Raw genomic sequence first — 22,717 nt, forward strand, 5'->3', positions numbered from 1 at the left:
TGTACATAACTTTACTCTGCTTGTCTCACTTAACATTGTTTTTTAATTTTTTTCTATGGTATTTCAGTCATCATAATTATCCTTTTAAAAAACTAAGGCAATATTCTTATAACAGTTTTTCATTTATGTTTTCACATAGATAATAACACAATGAAAAACTTTATGCACATTAGTTATCTTTTCCACCTATGTGCGTAACTAGTTCTTTTGAGATAAATTCTCAAGGGCTTTTTGGGTAACTAGATAAACAATTTCATGGCTTTTGATATTATAATGTTGGTTTCCACTCTGCAACACTCTTCCACATGGCTTGTGTTAGCAGTTTAAAAAAATGTTTTGCTAATTCAAGAAGTAAACGGTAGTTTCCTGATGCCTTAATTTGTATTTCTCTTACTACTCAATGTCAAAATTTTCTTATGTGTCAATTATTACTTGTATTTCCCTGGATGTGATTTGGATTTATGTCCTTAACCTATTTATATATTAATGATGCCCTTATTCTCATCCTTATCCTTAGAGAGATCCTCAAATTTTATAGAGTAAGCTTTGTCATATTAATGCAAGTCCTTTTCCCAATTTGCTTTTTTCCTTTTATTTTTCAGTGTACATAAAGCTTTAAATTATCATTTGGGTGAGCTTTTAATTTTCCTTTCTAATATATTCCATTACTTCAAACCTGAGAAAGCTTCATTTATTTCTAACACTGATAAAATTCATTTTAATCTGCTAGCTGCTTCTATGTATTGTTGAATATTTAAATCCATGTATAATTTATTTTTGGACATAAGAATATAGTCTTTTTAAAAATAAAATACTCAATTTTCTTATCACACAAACATAAGGTTATTCTATTCTATTCACAAGCCCTGAGTGGAACACACCTCACTAGCAGAAGGTGCTCCCTGACTGCATCTTAATTGCTCAGCTGATCCCTCCTGTGAACAGTAGCCCAGGTGAGCGATTATAAACCAGGATTACAGACAGAGTCTGTGGCTGTGAATTTTTCTTCTAATTTAGATGAGCTTTACCTTGTGAGTCAAGGCTTCCTCCAAAGCAACTCACTGGCCCAGAAAACTACAGAATAAGCATTATATAGGCAACAACTGGAGTTAAGTTCCTCTCTTATCATCCTGTTTCAATGACAACAACAAAGTTCATTTCTATGTCATGCTGACACTGCATAATATTCAACCTGACCATTTTGGAGGACCCAAAACCAGCACCAACCATACTAGACTATGTGGCTGTACACTTCTCACAGCACAACTGCTTGACAGGTAGAGGTGACTCTTAACTATCATATTGTTACTTCATCTCCAGGCTTGAAGTAGCCCCATTCTCAAATAATAAAGGACTAAAAATAGCTTGGGTACCTTTAGATGGAGTGGTTACAGATAAGTTACCCCAACTCCAGAAACCTCAGGCTGGACTGGGCCAGATCTAGAAATGGCAGAGTAGAATTCAGTGAGCAGGAGTCAGGATGAAGCCGCAATAGCCCTGCCACCGTATGCAGAGCATGCAGGCCAAGGAGTAATGTCTGGTACAGACCTTTTTCAAAACCCCAACCTCACTCTTGCATTCAGCATATTCACAAATTCACCATTTAAAAGGGCACAGTTTATGTTCTGGCAACTATATACCGTCATACAACCGCTACTGCAATTAAAATACAGAACATTCTCATTACTCCCCAAAGTTCCCTTGTGCCCTTTGCAGTTAATCCCCACCATTAGCCCCCTGTGCCTGGCAATCACTAATATGTTTTCCATTCCTACAGTTTTCTCTTTCCTAAAATGCCATGTGCATTGAATCATACTATATGCACTCTTTTATGTCTTTTTTCATTTAGTATAATGCTTTTGAGATTCATAGGAGATGCATGTATCAGAGAAGCATGTTTCTTTTTACTGCTAAGTAGCATTCCATCATATGGATATGCTAAAGCTTATGTTACCTATTCACCAGCTGATGTGTATTTAGGTTGTTTCCAATCTGAGGTGAATAAAGCTGCTATAAACATTCACATACAAGTCTTTGTGTGGACATATGCTTTCATTTCTTGGAATAAAACTGCTGGGTCACAAGGTACACAAGAAACAGCCAACCTGGTGTGGTGGCTCACGCCTGTCATCTCAACACTTTGGGAGGCCAAGATGGGCAGATCACTTGAGCCCAGGAGTTCGAGACCAGCCTAGGCAACATGGCGAAATTAGCTGGGCAAGATAGTGCACACTTGTAGTCCCAGCTACTCGGAAGGCTGATGCAGGAGAATCGTTTGAGATTGGGAGGTCAAGACTGCTAGAGTGGGCTGTGATTGTGCCACTGTACTCCAGCCTGGATGACAGAGCGAGATCTTGCCTCCCCATCACTCCTCCAAAAAAACTGACAAAATAATTTCCAAAGTGTGTGTACCATTTTACAACACCACTAAGCAATATATGAGAACTCTAGTTGCTTTACCTTCTTACCAACACTTGGTTTTGTCATAGCCTTTTTAATTCTGCTTATTCTAGTGAGTGTGTAGTGATATTTCATTTAAATTTTCCTGACGACTAATGGTTTTTGAGCATCTTTTCATATGCCTGTTGGACATTTACATATCTTCTTTGGTGAAGTATCCCCAACTCTTTTGCCAGTCATTCCCTTAAATCAGATTGTCTTACTGAGTTTTATGAGTTCTTTAGAAATTTTGAATACAACTCTTTTTATCAGATACATTGCATAAAAATATGTTCTCCCCGTCTGTGGTTTTCTTTTCATTCACTTGAACAGAAGCTTTTATTTTTATGAAATTAAATTTATCAACTGTTTTTCTTTTATGGTGCTTTTTGTGTCTTATTTAAGAAATCTGTGCCTCGCCCAAGGACACAAAGATTTTTACCTAAGCTGTTTCTCTAAGTTTAGGTCTATGATCGATCAAACAAATCTTTATATATGGTGTGAAATAATAGTCAAGATTTTTTTTTTTTCTATTGTTTCAGCAGCATTTTTTGAAATAACTTTCTTTTTCCCACTGAAATCCTTTGGCACCTTTGGCAAATCAGTTGGCCATGTACACATGGGTCTTGGACCTTCTATTCTGTTCCACTGATCTCTAGTTCTATCCATATGCCAGTATTACACTGTCTTCATTACTGGAGTTTTATAATTATTCTTGATATCAGGTAGTCCTTCAACTTTCTTACTTTTCAAAATTGTTTGGTTATTCTGTTTTCTTACAGCTCCATATAAAGGTTAGAAACAGTATGCAAATTTCTACAAAAAAAGCCTGCTAGATACTGGTTTAGACTGTGTTGAATCTAGAGATCAATTTGGGAAAAACCGACACTTTTAACAACTTAAGTCTTTGATTTATGAACATATTACAGCTTTCTATTTCACAAGTCCTTAATTTTATGCAGCAATGTTTTAGTTTTCAATGTATAGGCCTTACAAATATTTTGTTAAGTTTATCCCTAAGTACTGTAAATTTCTTTTTCTTAATTTCAATTTCCAAATGCTTACTGCTAGTATAAAGAAATGTAAATGATTTTTATATATTGACTATAACACAGTTGCTAAAGTTACTTATTCCAGTAGCTTGATTTCTTGGTAGATTCCTTAGGATTTTCTGCATAGACAGATAATCACGTCATCTAGCAACAAAGATAGTTTTTCTTCTTCCTTTCTAATCTATACGTCATTTATTAATATTTCACTTTCTTATTTTATTGCATTACTAGCACCTTCAGTATAATGTGGAATAAAAGTGGCAACTGGTCATTTTGCCTTGTTTATGATCTTAGAGGGAAAGTATTCATGTTTTCATTAGGCATGATGTTGGATTTTTTTTTTTTTTGGTACATGCTCTTTACCAGGTTGAGAAAGTTACCTTCTATATCTAGTTTCCAAGAGTTTTTATCATAAATGGATGTTGAATTCTGTCAAATCGATAATGTGTTAGTATTAAGTAATAACTTCCATACTGCAGACAAAGAAAGTCAGAGCTGGAAGGAGATTCAGGATCAGCCAGTTCAGTCACCTAATCTACAGATAAGACGACTGAGGTCCAGAGAGGTAAAACGACATGTTCAAAGCAACAGCTACATAAGAAGCAGAACTAAAACTTAAACCTCAGGTGCCTAAGATTGTTTTTATGTAATTATAGTGTTTATATGGTCTAGTGGAAATGAGCTAAAGCAACATCAAAGCAAGGAGAAAAAAGAAAACCTAGAGATCAAAATTTCTTTGCAGATAAGGGTAACAATGGATTATAACTGAAGCTAACTAGGTTTCCAGTTTAAGTGGTAATATCTACTGCCAAGTATGATGAGGGGAGGTGTCACATAGCTACAACTCATTACTCATTTACTGCTAACACAGTTACTCTTTATGAACATATAAGAAAACAGAACTCTGAAGATTTTCAAAGACTATATTGATTTGGTAGCATTGCTTTATTGAGCTGATAAGCCTAGCTTTGATTTTCTGGTCAATTTTTGAAGACTGAATTATTTTTATTAGATTTTTAAAAAACATTAAATAAAGTCCAAAAGTCTCCCCAAACAATATGATTAGAGGAAGCAACCCTCATAGAAGAAAACTGACCTGGGATGTGAGGGTGATGCTTGGCTGCGACTGTAGGAGGTTGGCTTGGCTTTGCTGAGGTAGTTGTGTTAAAAGATTTTGCGCTTGCAGGAGACCTATAGAAGGAAAACATGTTATGCCAGAAACAGTACAGATTTCTTTGAACACGTGGCAAAAGAGGGAAAGAGTAAGAAAATGAGCTGAAAATTTCCAGTTGATCCCTGGTAGTCTTACTTGTATCAAAACTCTTGCTGATTTTATTTGCCTTACAGTCAATCTTGTTTTACAACTTGAGAGAGAAGACGCAGAACATTAAATTAAAACTGGTATGTCTTTAGCATAATCTGAATAAGCTCTGTGATAGGTCAATTCTTTAAGTTAGGGAAGAGTGAGATGAAAGTAAAAAAAAAAAAAAAAAGAAACCAAAAAATGATTCTAAATAGAAACAGCTGGAAATTCCAAAAAGAGCTCAACTTCTTAACCTAGAATCCATTAGAAACTGCCAGGATATGTTGAACCAGAGGAAAAAAGGCATTTTTAAAGTTCTCTGTATCAAACATTTGCCTACTGGTAATAATAAAGTTGAAATGCAAAATATTCTACTAATATGTGCAGTAACACTGAACTGTCTTAGTTTAAAATAATTGACAAGTAATGCCACCAATGCTTCATGATGACAACTGACATTCAAAGTAGAAATGCAAATTCTCAATGTGTTTGTAGGAGATGCTCAATTACTTGAATATATGGTTTTTAATTTTCAGAACCTGATGGAGAGGACTAACTCAGATTGTCTACATTTAAAAATTTAATCTATAGTACCTAGTTACAGATAAAATGCTGTTGCTAAAATACTAAATACAGGATTACGTATGCTGTGATACGAGCACTTGTAGAAAGTATTAAACAAAGCACACCAAACAAAAGGGATTTTACCATTTTCTTTTGGACAACTGATAAGATTATCTGAGGCAACAGCTTCCTAATTATGATTTCCTTAGGTTACTAAGTTTGGATACATTGGATGTTGGAATATGTAGGACAACAGCCAAAACACTTAAGCCTACCAGAGATTAGCCATAGAATTTATCATTTAAGTAACTAAGCACTGCCTAATTTTAAGCTATCAAAAGGTACTAACAAGTTATTTCATAACATAGGTCACAAATAAGATAAATATATTAAATAGATTTGAATTTTTCTAGAGAACTCTGACTTTAGTTGATCTGAGGCAAGTGAAATATATATGGAAGCAAATATGATTAAATAAAATTCAGTATATATTACTACAAACATTTCTTAAAAGGCCAATTTATGGAAGTTGGCCTCCCCAAGTGTCTCCCTAAAGTTCAATCTCCATATGATAGTTAGGGTGATCTTTATGATTATATCATTTCCCAATTATATTAGAATTAGAATAAAATCTACACAGCCCTAGGCAATCTGGCCCTGTCTAGCTCTCGTATCTCATCTCCTACCACTTCCTCTGACTCACTGAACTCAGCTACTTCGGCTTTTCTTTTCCCAGATTAGGTCAAGCTTGTTCCCACCTCAGGTATTTTACGTTCCTTTGCCTACAAGACTCTTAGCTCAGATTCTAGGTATGGTAACCTGCCTCTCATCCCTCAGTTCCCAATTCACATATTGCTTCTCCAGAGAGGCTTTTCCAGACTATAGGCCCGTTCTTTTAGGCTGTTACCAGATTACGATGATCTGCTAAACTGCTTAGTACTTATTGGTATCTAAACCACTTGTTTAAATATTTACTATTCGATGCCTCTTAATGAGGGCAGGGCCTACATCTTGTTCAAAATATATCCCTGTTAGAGCACTATATGAAACAGTAGGCACTCAAATAATTTTTGAGTGAATTAATTAAAATATCAAATTTTACTGGTTTGAAAAATACTGAAGGGTAGTCTAGAGAGAAAAATACAAGTATATTTTACGTTAATGATTAAAACTAATAAAATTATTTTGAAAAGGCTAAGGACTCAAGAATATTCAAAAACAGTAATAAAAAAATGGAAGAGAAGGTCAAGTGCAGTGGCTCATGCCTGTAATCCCAGCACTTTGGTAGGCTGAAGCAGAAAGATTGCTTGAGTTCAGGAGTTCAAGACCAGCCTGGCTAACATGGTGAAACCCCACCTCTACTAAAAATACAAAAATCAGCCAGGTGTGATGGCACACACCTGTTATCTCAGTTACTTGAGAGGCTGAGGCAAAAGAATTGCCTGAACCAGGGAGGTGGAGGTTGTGGTGAGACAAGATCATGCCACTGCACTACAGCCTGGATGAGAAAATGAGACTCTGTCTCAAAAAAAAAAAAAAGAAAGAAAGAGAAGTGAGGAGCAGAAAGATCAGAAATGAGGTCCCACTATTAAACATTGGCTATTTCAACATAGCAGTTTCTTTAAAGTTTAACAATGAAAGTTAGTTCATCTGTAAGAGACAAAAACAGGTTATTTAAAAAATGATTCTGATTCCTATTAATCAGCAATTATAATTCTAAGATTAATTTTGGTTTCTTGTAGTGTATTACATGACCAAATTCAAACCTTAGGTTTTACCCCAAAACAAGGTCAGCTGAAAAGGCTGAAAGGGTCCAAAGAGGTTTAGAACTTTTTTTAAAAACCATGCTGCCGGGCGCGGTGGCTCAAGCCTGTAATCCCAGCACTTTGGGAGGCCGAGGCGGGTGGATCACGAGGTCGAGAGATCGAGACCATCCTGGTCAACAAGGTGAAACCCCGTCTCTACTAAAAAAAAATACAAAAAATTAGCTGGGCATGGTGGTGTGTGCCTGTAATCCCAGCTACTCAAGAGGCTGAGGCAGGAGAATTGCTTGAACCCAGGAGGCGGAGGTTGCGGTGAGCCGAGATCGCGCCATTGCACTCCAGCCTGGGTAACAAGAGTGAAACTCCGTCTCCAAAAAAAAAAAAAAAAAAAAAAAAAAAATCATGGTTGGTGGGGTTTGGTGGCAATCCCAGCACTTTGGGAGGCTGAGGTGGGCAGATCATCAGGTCAGGAGATACAGACCATCCCAGCTAACCATAGTGAAACCCTGTCTCTACTAAATACACAAAAAATTAGCCAGGCATGGTGGAACGCGCTTGTAGTCCCAGCTACTCGGGAGGCTGAGGCAGGAGGATCACTCGAACCGAGGAGGTGGAGGTTGCAGTGAGCCAAGGCTGTACCACTGCACTCCAGCCTGGGCGACAGGGCAAGACTGTCTCAAAAAAAAAAAAAAAAAAAAAAAGAAAAGAAAAGAAAAAGAAAAAAGAAATTAATATTGAAGGCTAATCTCATGCTGGAAACATTACTAAAATTCCAAAAGATCAAATCTTTGTCATCCATCGTAAAGAGATTAGTTCTTTAGATTTTCAGCTTCTCTGATGCAATTTATTACAATGAATTCCACTCCTAGAAATGTTTATAGATGTTAGACTTATTTCTACTACTCTGATCCTCTACATTGTTGAATAATCTTGGAAGATGGAATCCAGGTCATATATGACTAACAAATGATTACAACTCAGCAGCAGTGGTACAAAGTGATTCTATGGAAACTATATAAAGGAACAACCTTTTCGTTTTCTGAGTTATCAATCATTTGTTGACTGACAACACTGATACGATATCACAATCACGTCATAATGATAACAGCAGCAAAGATTTAGAGAGGTTACTATGTATGAGGACCTTTCTAAAATGTGCTTTACATGTGTTTACTCATTGAATCCTTACAACTCTTTGAGGTGAATACTGAAAGTAACTCATACAACAGATTAGGAAACAGGGGCTCAGAAAGTTAATTTTCCCAAAGACACACAGGTAAGTGGCAGAGCCAAGGTTCATAAAGAGGTAGTTCGGCTTTAAAGTCCATGCTCATAACTACTACATTACAATGACCTTCCTGAGGTTAGGGTAGTAAAACATTTTTTTTGTAATTCACACAGATAATGTAATACTGATTGGCCTTAGAGCCAGTGACCCTGGGCAGTTCACCTAACTTTTCTGAGTTTCACGTATTTCCCTTTTTATCTTCCCCTTCAGAAAAGTTAGGTGAACTGCCCAGGGTCACTGGCTCTAAGGCCAATCAGTATTACATTATCTGTGTTATTTTCCCAGTCTTATAAAAAAGTCTGAAAGTTGGGGGAGGGCTTAAAAACATACACATACCTTTGCAAATACCAAAAAATCATAATGAAAAGTCATTCATTATTCCTACTATCTTAATTTGAAACAAAAAAAATAGAAATAAAACGAGGTCCCAGATTTGAAAAAGGAAAGACAACGCCCTTGGCTTTGCTGAAAGTAATGAAAGCAATCTCATTCAATCTTAAGGCTTTAACAATTAACAAATCCAATAAACAGACTTAGTATTGACCTTCCTAAGTCCTTCTGATCTAGGTCACTTACTCCTTCCCTCTTGGAATTTTCTTCCATTGTGATTACCACTCTCCACTAGTTTTTGACTTCTGAAAATGTAGTATCTTCTGAATCTACTTATTCCTCTATACCTAAAGGGTTGGTTTCACCAAGGCTCTTCTAATATTACATATATATTTTCTCTGTTTGATCCTATCAACCCTCATAGTTCCCTAAAAACCTAGGCATTATACCTAGATATCTCTTTCTTATTATTAATCAAATAAAATTGGCCACCAGGTCCTGTCCATCTACCTACTTATTTACCAACTTTTTCTACACAAGTTTCAACACGAACTTTATTAAATACAAACTTGGAAATGCACTTTTCTGCTTAAATCTGTGGTTTAGGCCAGGTGCGGTGGCTCATGCCTGTAATCCAAGCACTTTGGAGGCCAAGGTGGGCGGATCACCTGAGGTCCGGGGTTCTAGACCAGCCTGATCAATACAGTGAAACCCCATCTTTAAAATAAAAAAAAAAATCTTTAGTAGAGTTTACAGAAGACTTTCTTATTGGAAGATATTGGGCCATTCACATTAGACTCCTCAAAGTGAGTCTGGGTTCAGTGGCTCATGCCTATAATCCCAGCACTTTGGGAGGCTGATGCAAGAGGATCACTTGAGCCCAGGAATTCAAGACCAAATTGGGCAACCATAGCAAGATGGTGTCTCTACAAAAAACATTTTTTCTTTTTTAAATTAGCCAAGTACAGTGGTACACACTGTAGTCCCAGCTACTTTGAAGGCTAAGGCGGGAGGACTGCTTGATTCCAAGAGGTTGAGGCTGCAGTGAGCCATGATCGTGCCACTGCATTCCAGCCTGGGTGACAGAGCAAGACTCTGTCTCAAAAAATAATCATAAAAAAAAAAATCAACAAAGTGTTCATTAAAAGTTCGCGGTTGGCATCTGATCTTCAATAAGGTAGAAAAAAGCAATGGGGAAAGGACTCTGTATTTAATAAATGGTGCTGGGATAACGGGCAGGTCATATGCAAAAGACTGAAACTGAACCACTTCCTTACATCAATACAAAAATCAACTCAGGATGGATTAAAGACTTAAGTATGAAATCTCAAACTATAAAAACTCTGGAAAATAACCTAGGAAATACCATTCGGGACATAGGACCTGGCAAAGATTTCATGATGAAGACACCAAAAGCAATGCACCAAAAACAAAAGTTAACAAATGGGATCTAATTAAACTGAAGAGCTTCTGCACAGCAAAAGAAACTACCTACAGAATGGGAGAAAATATTTGCAAACTACGCATTCAACAAAGGTCTAATATCCAGAATCTGTAAGGAACTTAAACAAATTTACAAAAAAAACCAACTCCATTAGCAAGTGGGGCAAAGGACAGGAACAGACACTTTTCAAAAGAATACATACATGCAGCCAACAAGTACATGAAAAAATGCTCAATACCACTAATCATTAGAGAAATGCAAATCAAAACAACAATGAAATACCATCTCACACCAGTCAGAATGGCTATTATTAAAAACTCAAGGTCAGGAGTGGTGGCTCACAGCAGTAATCCCAGCACTCTGGGAGGCCAAGACCAGACTGACCAACATGGAGAAACCCTGTCTCGACTAAAAATGCAAAATTAGATGGGTGTGGTGGTTCATGCCTGTAATCCCAGCTACTTGGGAAGCTCAGGCAGGAGACTCACTTGAACCTAGGAAGCAGAGGTTACGGTGAGCCAAGATCACACCACTGTACTGCAACCTGGGCAACAAGAGCAAAAAACTCTCTCTCACAAAAAAAAAAAAAAAAAAAAAAAAACCTCTAAAAAAATAACAGATGTTGGTGAGGTTGTGGAGAAAAGTGACTGCTTATACACTACTAGTGGAAATGTAAATTAGTCAAGCCATTATGGAAAGTAGTTTGGCCATTTCTCAAAGAACGGAGAATTATCATTTGATACAGCAATCCCATTATTGGGTATATATCAGAACAAATATAAATTTTTTAACCATAAAGACACATACCCATGTGTATGTTCACTGCAGCACTACTCACAATAGCAAAGACATGGAATTAACCTAAATGTCCATCGACAGTAGACTGGATTTAAAAAATGTAGTATATATATATAAGGGAATAAATACTATGCCACCATAAAACCTCGTGTACATATGGACACAAAGAAGGGAACAATAGCCACCAGGGCCTGCTTGAGGGTAGAGGGTGGGAGGAGGGTGAGGATGAAAAAGCTACCTATCAGGTATTATGCTTATTACCTGAATGATGAAACTATCCGTACACCAAATCCCTATGACATTTAATTTATCTGCACAACAAACCTGCACGTGTAACCCTGAACCTAAATGTTCGAAAATAAAAATAAAAATAATGGAGGGGGGTGGTTTGGGGTTAGGGCTCAGGAAACTTTCCTAATTCCTTAAGTGATTCTTAAATAAATCAAATCTTAGGAAGCATTAAGCTACAGGAGTTAAGGTCAAAATCTGGAAACTTAATCTAAGGTTCTTTAATGATCTGGTCTCTGCTAATCTTTCTGGGCTCAAATTTCACTATTACCTGTATGTGCAAACTTATTCTGCAGTTGTAAGGCACTACTTATAGTTCTCAAACACAGTTTATTGATTTTTCTTCCATGTTTCTAAGCTTTGCAAATGCTGTTCATTTTCCACGACTGACATTCTCTCTTTTGTAAGACTATGAATGCATTCTCCCAAATTCACTGTGAAGACTTATCTGAACACAAAGGTACAGGGGTCTCTTTGCTTGGTTCCCATAGCAATCTGTGCATATCAAGTCTAACACTTATAATAGGTCTGTTTCCCTGCCACTAAATTGTGAGCTCTCTGCAGGTAAAAACTGAATTACTCATCTTTGAATCTTGAACATATGCTAGAATAATTATTTCATGGTGAAAGATTTTGGAACTAATGATCAAGAAGAAAACAGGCAAAAACCCCACCCAGAAATAATAAAGAATCGGTAGAGATGCACTAATGTTCCTTGGGTTGAAGCACTGATACTCTGACACCGACCTTACACACGAGTGGCTTGATACATTAATTATATAATATTTACCACTCAAAGGACTCAAAGATGTTTTGCATAACTCACAAAATTTGTAGTTTCTAATATAAAATTATTTCCTCCTTAAATTTAAAACACAATGGCTAGAAGCACATACTTTCAACAGTCTAGATTCTTTGAACACATTTCCATGAAAACCAATCAAAACACTAGCAGCAACTTATCCAATTTATGTTTAGCATGTTGAATAATTTCACTTTGACTTTTGGCCAAACTCTTGAATCTTCCTTAATGATTAACCAGATGAATGGCAGTTCAGGGCAACCTTCAATAATATGGTATTTATAACAACAAAAAAAATTTTTTTAAACAAAAGTTTATAATAAAATAAAATACAATTAAAATATTGTTCTAACAGACAGTTTCAGGCCCAAAATGATAGCAATCCATGCATGTGTCACACTAGTGAACAGCTTTGGTGTACTACTAATAAGCTCTAAGGAAGAGCTTACCCTGCTGGCCCTGGGGCGTCTGTGAGATGATAAACTGCGCTGGCTGCAAATTGGTGGTTGGATGCACCAACACAAACTGTTGCAGGTTGAGATTCTGCTGTTGAAGCTGTTGCAGTTGTTGAAGATCCTGAAAAATAGAAATTAAAACATGGATTGGAGATTCTGAAATAAAAGTTTGCTTAATTATAAGGCTTCCAGCTGATGAATTCTATCACGTACAAACAAAGAAGAATAAATACTTACTTAGCACGCTTTCATATTCCAAACAGGACATGCTCTGTGTGTGCTTGACACAGCATGTGAAGAACCTGGAGCTTCTGTAACTTACTATTTTTGTGGACTGACATATATTATTATACTAAGCCTAATTTTCAATGATTCTTTAAAATTCCCTCAGAACAAATATACTTCTGTTTTTTATCACATAGAGACCAATATGGGTCTTAAAATCAATAGAGAAAAGGCTTTTAAAATATTTGATTTTTCTCTTAAAATTGACAGTGTTATATCTGAATTTCCATCAATAAAGGACCTATAATGATTTGACATTTGACAACAGCTTATCAAACTCAACTGAGAAATCGGTATTCAATTTTTTTGCCCTTTTCCACATGTTCTAAAGCATTCAATTTTGTAAAACAAAAAATAGCTATCCAAATAAAAATGTGATTCATAATAACAACAGCACCTTACATTGGCCTATTGTTTTATAATTTTCAAAGTGTTTTCATGCATGTTATCTTATTTAGACTAATGTTAACATACAGTCTCACAGCTTAGGCAGTAAAAATATTTTATTTGGTGATGAGAAAGTGGCCAAAATAAAAATATAATCTTTTATTAAAGATTATATTTATATATAAAAATATATATTTATATATATAAATATATATGTGTATATTATATATTATAAATATATAACATGTTTATAATATATAAATATGTTATATAATATATATTCATATATATATAATCTTTAAAGATAAAGATTATATATAATAAAGATTGATATCTATTCTATACTCTTACAGTTAATTAGTTCTTTTTAAATAGGTAATAAAACTTGCTACAAGTCCACTTCTGAGTCTTTTCTGAGGGGGATAAAGACAGCTGTCAAACAATTTGACTCATAACTCTTCACATATTTTACTGATATAACTACTTATACCTTTTCCTCTTCTTGAAATAAAGGATTTTATTTATTTTCCTCCTTGGTATTACTGTGTATGCTTCTTAAATAAATTTTTATTATCTCTAGATACTTTGACCTAAAATGTGAAAACTGAATCCAAACAACATTGTAATGTAATAATGTTTGGCATAATGCTAATCACTCCGAAGCAGAGATGACTCACTGTCTTTCTCACACATGGGTGGCAACATTCATTGCAGAGCACATAAAAAAAAATCCATGTCTGCTGTAATTAGCTAATTAAAATAAATACAGTAATCCCCTGCTTCAAAAATATGCCAGCTAATTATTCAAGAATTGTCCCTTAATACAGTCAGTTATCCAAATAATCAGCTATATGTTTAAAATATCAACTCAAATACGCAAACAAACATTATTTCTAATTCAGTGGTAAGGAAGGGTACTGCTTACCTCACTGATCTAGAGCTCCTCAGGCCTTTAAGGCCCCACACTAACAATCAAAAAGTTAATTTAACATTACATAAAACCTGTCACTTTATTCCTCACTTGCTGCCCCAGCTACTAGAGTTCCTCACTCACCTGTGCGATCTGTATGGGCTGAGACAGGGGGATCTGCGTCATGGGTGTGGCAGCAGAGGCGGAGATGGTAGCCCCAGCAGCGCTATGCTGCTGGCTGGCGGAGTGCTGCTGCACTGCAGCGGCCAGCAGCTGTGCCTGTGCCTGTGCCTGCTGGAGTAGTAACTGTTGCTGGGCGGGCGTCAAAGTAAGCTAAACAAAATCAGAACACATAATGGGAAAGGGTTGAAGGAGAAAGTCTCCTAATGCAAGCCAACGGCTTTGAAATAGGTAACTCAAACGGTATTAGTCCCCAGCTACCCAACTTCACATGCTTAGCATACAGTTAAAATGTTCATCAGTGATCAGACTACCATTACTAGCAGAACATTTAAATTAAAATGGTGGTTCCCCAGTCTGGACTTAATCATTCAAGCTTGTCCAGGGCCCTACCGTTAGGGCAAAAAAAGTAATTAACTAGTAAGTAAGAAAAAAAAAAAAATCACTGCTGACAGGATATGAAAAGAAATTTACACCCAACAAAACAGCAAGTGATTAGTCAGATGAATGAAGAACAAGGATGCTGGATATAACCAAGGAAAGAACTGATAAGGCCCAGCTGCTTCCCATTAGCATGAATCCCTGCCATATTCCATCATTTCCATTATGTCCAAAGATAACACTAAAGAATATGAGCTCCATTTGTTTCTTTTCCAAGTCTCCCTATAGGCCCCTCCCTAACACAATCTTTTCTGTTATTGAAAGCACTGAGTCTCTGCAACTTTACATCTCCTTTCCAACACATTATCTCTGTGAAACAGGTGGTGATTGCCGCTCTCTTTACATGCAAATGAACCCTAATGCCCAGGTTTAATAGAAGTTCCAGGCACAGGAACCTAGAATCCCAAGTGCCTCCTACTATTGTAGACACTAGTCACCAAAATCAAGACCTAAAATAGTAAAGTAGATGTATTTACAGCATATGTAAACTTGCTTTCATAATGCAACTTATTTTAAACACACTTAAATAAAAGCAGTAAGTGTGCTCTACTTTTCTTTTGGTGACATATTCTGATTGATCAAACAAGATGGAACTGTAATCTTCTGAAGTATATGTACAGTCACTTAGTGCCCCAACCTCCTCCAAAAGAATTGAACACAATTTGTGCATTAGAAACATCAGGCTCTAAACCAAACCCTTCAAAAACTCAATACCCTTTCAAGGGATATGTGTGTCTATAATGTATAGATACATTTTTAAATTTTTATATAATATACATGTATATACATACATCTCTACTGATGAGATTTTGTAAATAAGTTTGCAACAGTTCTTAAAATAGTTGTCCACTGACAAAACACACTTAACTGAAATGAAAACAAACAAAGCAACAACATACCCAGAAAATTCTTGGGAGTTAATGTGATGTGAATTGAATAATAACTATCTCTTATATTGTCCTAAACCAGGCGTCCCCAAACTTTTTACACAGGGGGCCAGTTCACTGTCCCTCAGACCGATGGAGGGCCGCCACATACTGTGCTCCTCTCACTGACCACCAATGAAAGAGGTGCCCCTTCCTGAAGTGTGGCGAGGGGCCGGATAAATGGCCTCAGGGGGCTGCATGCAGCCCGCAGGCCGTAGTTTGGGGACGCCTGTCCTAAACCAAGCCCCACAAAGATAATTTAATGTACAAATTTTAAACATTGGAAAAATATTGTGAATAGTGCCTTAGAGAAAAGACAGCTGAAAATTTAAAAGCTTAATACAGTCACACAGGCCAATTTATTAACAATAAAAAATAAATGACAGACCTTCTCAGTCTTTTGGTTAAGATCAAGTATTTAAAATAAAGTATAAGCCACTGGGTACGATGGCTCACATCTATAATCCCAGCACTTAGGGAGGCCTAGGTGGGCAGATCACCTGATGTCAGGAGTTGGAGACCAGCCTGATCAACATGGAGAAACCTCGTCTCTATTAAAATACAAAATTAGCCGGGTATGGTGGTGAGTGCCTGTAATCACAGCTACTTGGTAGGCTAAGGGAGAAGAATCACTTTGAACCCGGGAGGTGGAGGTTGCAGTGAGCTGAGATTGCGCCATTGCACTCCAGCCTGGGCAACAAGAGAGAAATTCCATCTCAAAAAAAAGAACATTTGTTGAACACTACATGCCAAGCACTGTTCTATAAGCTTTGTATGTATTATCTCCAATCTTTACACCAGTAACGGTATTATTAGCATCGCCATTTAACACAAGGAAAACTGAGGTAGAGGGCAATAAAGTAATTGGGTCATACGGTAAGTTGCAGAGCTAGGACATGAAGCCACCACGTTTTATTTTAGACTACTACACAGTAACTTAAAGAAAAATGTTTTTCTTTTGCAGGCCTAATCCATTCTTTAACTTCTACCCTGCAGTGATGTCTTAATGCCAAACGGACAACTGCCATTTTATCAGTTTGATCATCTCAGCTATAGGATAATTATTCCATTGCATGATGAAGCAACACCTGAAACGGGAGTTTAATAAAGTTTTTAATTTATCCAAAGCATCCACAATTCTCATAAAAAGTATCCTGAAAACTTACAAAAAAGATAATTCCTTTTTTAGAGCAACTTACTACCTACAGTGTAGGAAGTTCCTTAAAGACACAATAGTGCCAGGCACAGCCATGTTACTGCCAGCTACGGTGAACAATTCTAATCAGACATTGGCCAATGGCAGTTCTGACACAGACAAAGTTTATTATAATTCTCTCAGTGAACACTTACCCCAGTTATCTGTCCTCCAGCTAGCATAAGCTGCGTTTGGGGAATGGCTGCCTGCACTGAAGGCTGCTGGGAAGGCTGGCTTGGCTGCTGTGAATCCCCCGATTCTTCATTAGATTTAGACTGAGGTGGGGTGGGGTGGGGTGGGGTGGGAAATAAAAGATTGCAAACAGTTGATTAAAAGAAATGTACTTAAAACCCCATCTTTTAGGAATCATTTAAAACATGGGCTTATTCAGTCATGAGTTCTGGTTTCCCACCTTTCTTTTCTTTGTATCTTCCTAGTTTCACATACTGAGTTTTTAGATTTTTTATTCCAGTGCTGACAAAGCTGCTTTTACAATTTTTAAAAAGAAATACTCAGTCATCCCCAACAAAGTAAAAGATTTTTTTGTCATAGCCCCAGTTCCTCAATTCTAGAAATAGGGGGTATAAAGGGAAGAATACATTTTCCATCCATCTCTACATTAGATCTTCCATACCAACATTTTAACATACACCTGGTGGCAAGTCTGAAACTTCTCCATATAACATCTCAGAGAATGATCACTTGATTCACAGAACTTTCCACTTAATAATATTTTACAAAACGATAAATCTAGCAACTCCCATCAACTAACACACAAGCTCAGAGAGATAATGCTACAGTCAAGAGAGAGGGGCACGAAGAGAATATTTTATGGTAATTAAAACTGGTTATGCAAAGCATTAAAATTCTGCATAGATTTGCATATTTCCCACCACCTGTTTTAGGGACTGCAGCAAGGCTAATTAACATAAATGCTCTGATTAATTCTGCCAGTCATTGAGAGATAATTACAGTGCAGCACTGTAAACATTCTGCACTGGAGATACAGCCTGTTTGCCAACATCTCTCTAAGGGATGAAAGTTTACCATGGCAACCAAGGCAATTTTCCGCCTCCTCTCCCTCAGAAAGTAAGGTCACATTATCTTTTTCTTTTCTTTCCTTGTTCCCACGTGTTACTAGGTCCATATTCAACTGGGTTTCATGAAATGCTCAACCCAAGGTCTTTGGTCATTAGCAACACTGAAATAAATCTTCCATAATACCGTCTTTCCCTCTTGACTGCTGGTTACCTAAACACTACAATGAAAGGAAGCAGCAGGTTCACTGAAATTTTAGAGAGTAATGCCTAACACTTGAACTTTGTCATGTTTTGGCACATGGTTCAAAGGGAAGTGGCCAGATTTAAGTTTTATTTTAACATTTTGACGGTCTATCTTCCAATATCTACATACAGGTTTAATTATAATTATTAGAAATGTAACATTTCAGGGTGGAGAGGAACCCCGGCAATCTTATAAATGTCCCCACGTAAGTATAGAAGAGAAAAACTGAGCCTAAGTTAAGTGACTTGCCAAAGGTCACACAGTTGGTCAGTGGCAGAATGAGAATGCAAACCTAAGACCCTTGTGTCTCAGTCCAATGTTCTTTCCTCTGTCCTATGAGGTCTCCCTAAGACTTCAAAAACGACAAAGAACAAGCCTTTTGCAAACAAATGGGCATTTAAGAGAACTTTGTATTGTATGCTGTGTATTTAGGTATGTGTCACAGCAGTATAACTTAGAAACATTTTTAATGAACTTATACATAAAACTTTGAAAGTAGACTTTTCCTGTCCATCTTTGGTTCATATAGTAGCAGAATATAAAACTGATTTTCATTAATGGCAATAATTATTATTTGAATCTTCATGAGATTCACTAATTTTAAAAGGTACTATTAAGCATTTCCTATTATAAAATATATGCTCACTATAGAAAATTAGAAAAATATAAAATAAATAAATAAAAGATTGACCCATAATCCCAGGTCCCAGCTTACCTGTACATTTAAAGACTGAGCAGCAGCCTGTAAACTTGTTCCAGCGAGTTGGACCTATGAGTAATCAGGGGAAGTTCTAGTTTAATACTGTTGACATTCATCACAAGGGGTTGTCATCACTGAATATTAAGCCTACTGTGAGTCACCGAGCTAGAACTGAGAAGACAGAGGATTGTCTTAAGGAGTTAAAACTTTATGAAACAAGCTCAGTCCCTTCTCAACCTATCCCAACCCACCCCCAACTGGTCCCACAGAAAAATGCTGTTAATCTTTTTTTGAAGATGTTTCCCCACACTAAATGAATATTATCAGCCATGCCACACTTGTATTGAATGCTCCTAACATAACATTCTTTTGTCTTCACAGAATGCTTAGATTCTAAAAATTTAATCTTCCACAGTGTGTTAAAGAACATACAAGAACAAGCTATCTATCTACATTGTTTATTATTAGAAACAATCAGAACCATCTACATAATTAAAATAATTTCAAATTTCCCATGTATATACCAGAGGAGAAATATACATACACATCCACACAGTCAAGTCCTTAAAATATTTATAATCTCAACTTAAAACTCTTAGCTGAAATAAGAAATCTATCTTATAAACCACACATAAAAGTCTGTCAAAACATTTAATACATTTCATACATTCAGAAAGTTCAAATCATGGTTATTTAAAATTAAGGATACACATGGAAATAGAAAACCATCATTTGGCAACTAAGAAAATAACTGATTTAGGCAGTCATCAATGGATAACTAATGGGTGTGACATCTAAGGAGTAAAAGGATATTTACATATTCTCAACTATGTCTCCAGTGATACTTAATTCTTGAGACTGAGTTTCGCTCTTGTTACCCAGGCTGGAGTGCAATGGCACGATCTCGGCTCACCGCAACCTCCGCCTCCTGGGTTCAGGCAATTCTCCTGCCTCAGCCTCCTGAGTAGCTGGGATTACAGGCACGCGCCACCATGCCCAGCTAATTTTTTGTATTTTTAGTAGAGACGGGGTTTCACCATGTTGACCAGGATGGTCTCGATCTCTCGACCTCATGATCCACCTGCCTCGGCCTCCCAGAGTGCTGGGATTACAGGCTTGAGCCACCGCGCCCGGCGATACTTAATTCTTAGAAAGGGTAAAATATTATCTTTTTAGTGGAGAAACCTGGCAGACAAATAATCAAGTGAGTACAAACAAGAGTCACCAGGAAGGAGACACAGGCCTTCTGCTATGATGCAGTGAGAAGAATACAGCGTTGCTTATGCTGCATCCCTAACAAAAGTACAGAATCTGTATCTAATCACAATGAAAGTCAGACAAACCCAAACTGAGAAACACTACAAAATAACTGGTTTATACTGTTCAAAAATGCCAATGTCCTGAAACAAAAAGACTGAGAAGGGAAAAAGAGAACATAAACTAGGCTAGAATAAATGAAAAACTAAGCTAGAACGGTGGCAGTGGAAGCAAAAAGTAGGAAACATGAAAGGCTCTGCAACATACTACGTAAGAATCCTGACTGGATTTAAATGAAAAAAAAGAGAGTCGTGCATTATTCCAGGGTTCAAACCTAGGCAACTGGAAAATGGTAGTACCACTAACAGGGAGAGAGAAGATAATGAGTTCCATTCTGGATATACCAAATAACATCATGTACTGAAATTAAATATAAATGTTTGTGTGGAGCTCAGTAAAGAGTTAAGAGCTAAAATGAACTGATTGCTATGTCCTTTATTTGAAACTGTTGGTCCTGTTAGTAGATGAGAACCCTAAACACAAAAACAAAAAACAAAATCTGAAGATGTATACAGAACACATTTAAAATATAGTGTAATAAGGGGAGGCCTATCTGAAGAGGTAATATGTTTAAGATCTACAGCCTAAGAAGTCAAATAACCCAAGGAAATAGCTTCAGGCACAAAGATTTGAAGAAGATAAAATTTTATGTGATTTTGCTTATGTTTCAGGGTAAAAGTTTGTTGAGGAACGGGATGTTTACACAGTCTTTAAAATAGTGCCTCACAGAGTATTACCTACCAGGAGGCAAAAAGACATATTTACAGTGGACAAATCTGATAAACACTAGCTTAATAAAATAATCCAAATTAATATCACAATAATGGGACAAAGCAATATTAAATGCCTTCTGAATGCACCAAGAGAAACTCAGCATCACTTGTGTTGTATTCCTTTCAAAAATGCATAACTTGAATTTAGCCACTGAGGGAACAATCAAACATATTGAAGTGTTAGGGGTATTTTATAAAACAGCTGGCCTCTATTCTTAAAAAATGTCAATATCATGACAAACACAGGCTGAGGAATTGTTCTGGATTAAAGAAGACTTAACAGACATGACAGCTAAATATAAAGTACAGACTGGATTGTGGGCAGAAGTATATAACTATGGGTCAATATTAGAAAATGATATCACATCAATGTTAAGTTTCTGGAATTTGAAATTTGCACTGTAGTTTTATAAGAGAATGCTATTTTTAGAAAAAACATGCTGAAGAATTTAGAAGTAAATGGTTAATATCTGCAACTTTCACAGGAGTTAGCCAAAAAATTTTTTTTGGCTCGGTGCCAATGTACGCCTATAATCACAGTTACATGGGAGGCAGGAAGATCACTTGAGCTTAGGAGTTGAAGATCAAGATCAACCTGGACAACATATGAGACCCCATTAAAAAATATTTTTTACGTATATATACACATATGGTAAAAGCAAAATGCATTTTGTATGTGTACATACATACATATACACATAAACCCATATGCTATAAAGCAAATATGGTCAAATAGTAACAATTGATGATTCCAAGTGAAGGTTTTCCAGATGAACACTATTCTATTGCTGTAACTCTTATAGATTTGAAAGATTTTAAAATAGGAAGTTAAAAATAAAAAAACCAGAGCATTCCTTTACCACTCCATTTAGCTAGTTTCCAACACCCTTCAAGACTCAGCTCAAAAATCACCCTGAGAGAAAAGTCTCAGATTGTACAGGCTAAGCTAATCATTTCTTTCTCAGTAGTCTTATACTTGACCACTTGGTCATCTATTAATTTATTCAACAAATACTGAACACCTGTTGTATTATGGGGCTCTTTGGTAAGTGCTGGGGATATAGGTAAACAAGAAAAGGTATCTATTTTCACAGAACTTATAGTTAACGAGGTAACAGACCTAAAACCATCTATTTTGTGTATGTATATTATAATCACGGTAAGGAAAGGTTCAAGGTGCTAATTCTGCCAACAAGGGGGCTGGAAATAGAAGGCAAGTATAACATTGTTAATTATCTAATCAGATGCAAGGACCTGTGTCTTGATGGGAGATTCAATGGTGTCACGATTTCAACTAAAATTCTTTGGTTTGCACTCCTTTGGTCTGGGTGGTATTGAAGGGTCTATGATTTTGGTAATCAATGGCTAGACGTAGGGGTCTTGGATCTGATACAGGGAGAGTTGCAATCATCTTGGAATTTGGACCCAGTGGGGAGAATACTGCACATGATCTGCATACCCTCAGGGACTTTTAAAAATACATTTGGACTATCACATATTTAAGCCAGATAAAGAGGCTCATTAGGTGCCAAATAATTGACTAAACTCTGTCAAAAATTCTATTCCTTAGGACCCAGAAAAATTATTGGAGCCTTGACTATGTTCTTAGAAAAAAAAGTCAACACGAAACATTTTTTTTCTTCTAGGATATATTTTAAAAATATATATTTAACTCATTTTAGGTATTAATTCATCTTAGTATTTTATCTGGAAGTTAATATCGAAGTTTTTCCATTTCAAAGATATAAACAAAGCTACGTGCCTAGGCAAAAGCATTCCATTAGGCTTCACTC

The 22,717-nt window shown here is 36.5% G+C and overlaps 1 protein-coding gene across 5 annotated transcripts in view; it reads right to left on the reverse strand.

Moving 5' to 3' along the window:
* The window catches only part of POU2F1 (POU class 2 homeobox 1), a 187,635-nt gene that overhangs the window by 22,904 nt on the left and 142,014 nt on the right, over nucleotides 1-22,717 (reverse strand). For all 5 annotated transcript variants that reach the window (XM_003928083.3, XM_003928085.4, XM_074390104.1 and 2 more), the window contains exons 4-8: nucleotides 18,850-18,903; nucleotides 17,006-17,125; nucleotides 14,253-14,441; nucleotides 12,521-12,647; nucleotides 4,588-4,682 (exon numbers count right to left, since the gene is read on the reverse strand). In XM_003928083.3, the coding sequence (XP_003928132.1) occupies nucleotides 4,588-4,682; nucleotides 12,521-12,647; nucleotides 14,253-14,441; nucleotides 17,006-17,125; nucleotides 18,850-18,903 (585 nt within the window). The remainder of the gene's footprint in view (nucleotides 1-4,587; nucleotides 4,683-12,520; nucleotides 12,648-14,252; nucleotides 14,442-17,005; nucleotides 17,126-18,849; nucleotides 18,904-22,717) is intronic.

This window comes from Saimiri boliviensis, chromosome 19 (assembly GCF_048565385.1).
Source record: "Saimiri boliviensis isolate mSaiBol1 chromosome 19, mSaiBol1.pri, whole genome shotgun sequence".
Taxonomy (NCBI): Eukaryota; Metazoa; Chordata; class Mammalia; order Primates; family Cebidae; genus Saimiri; species Saimiri boliviensis.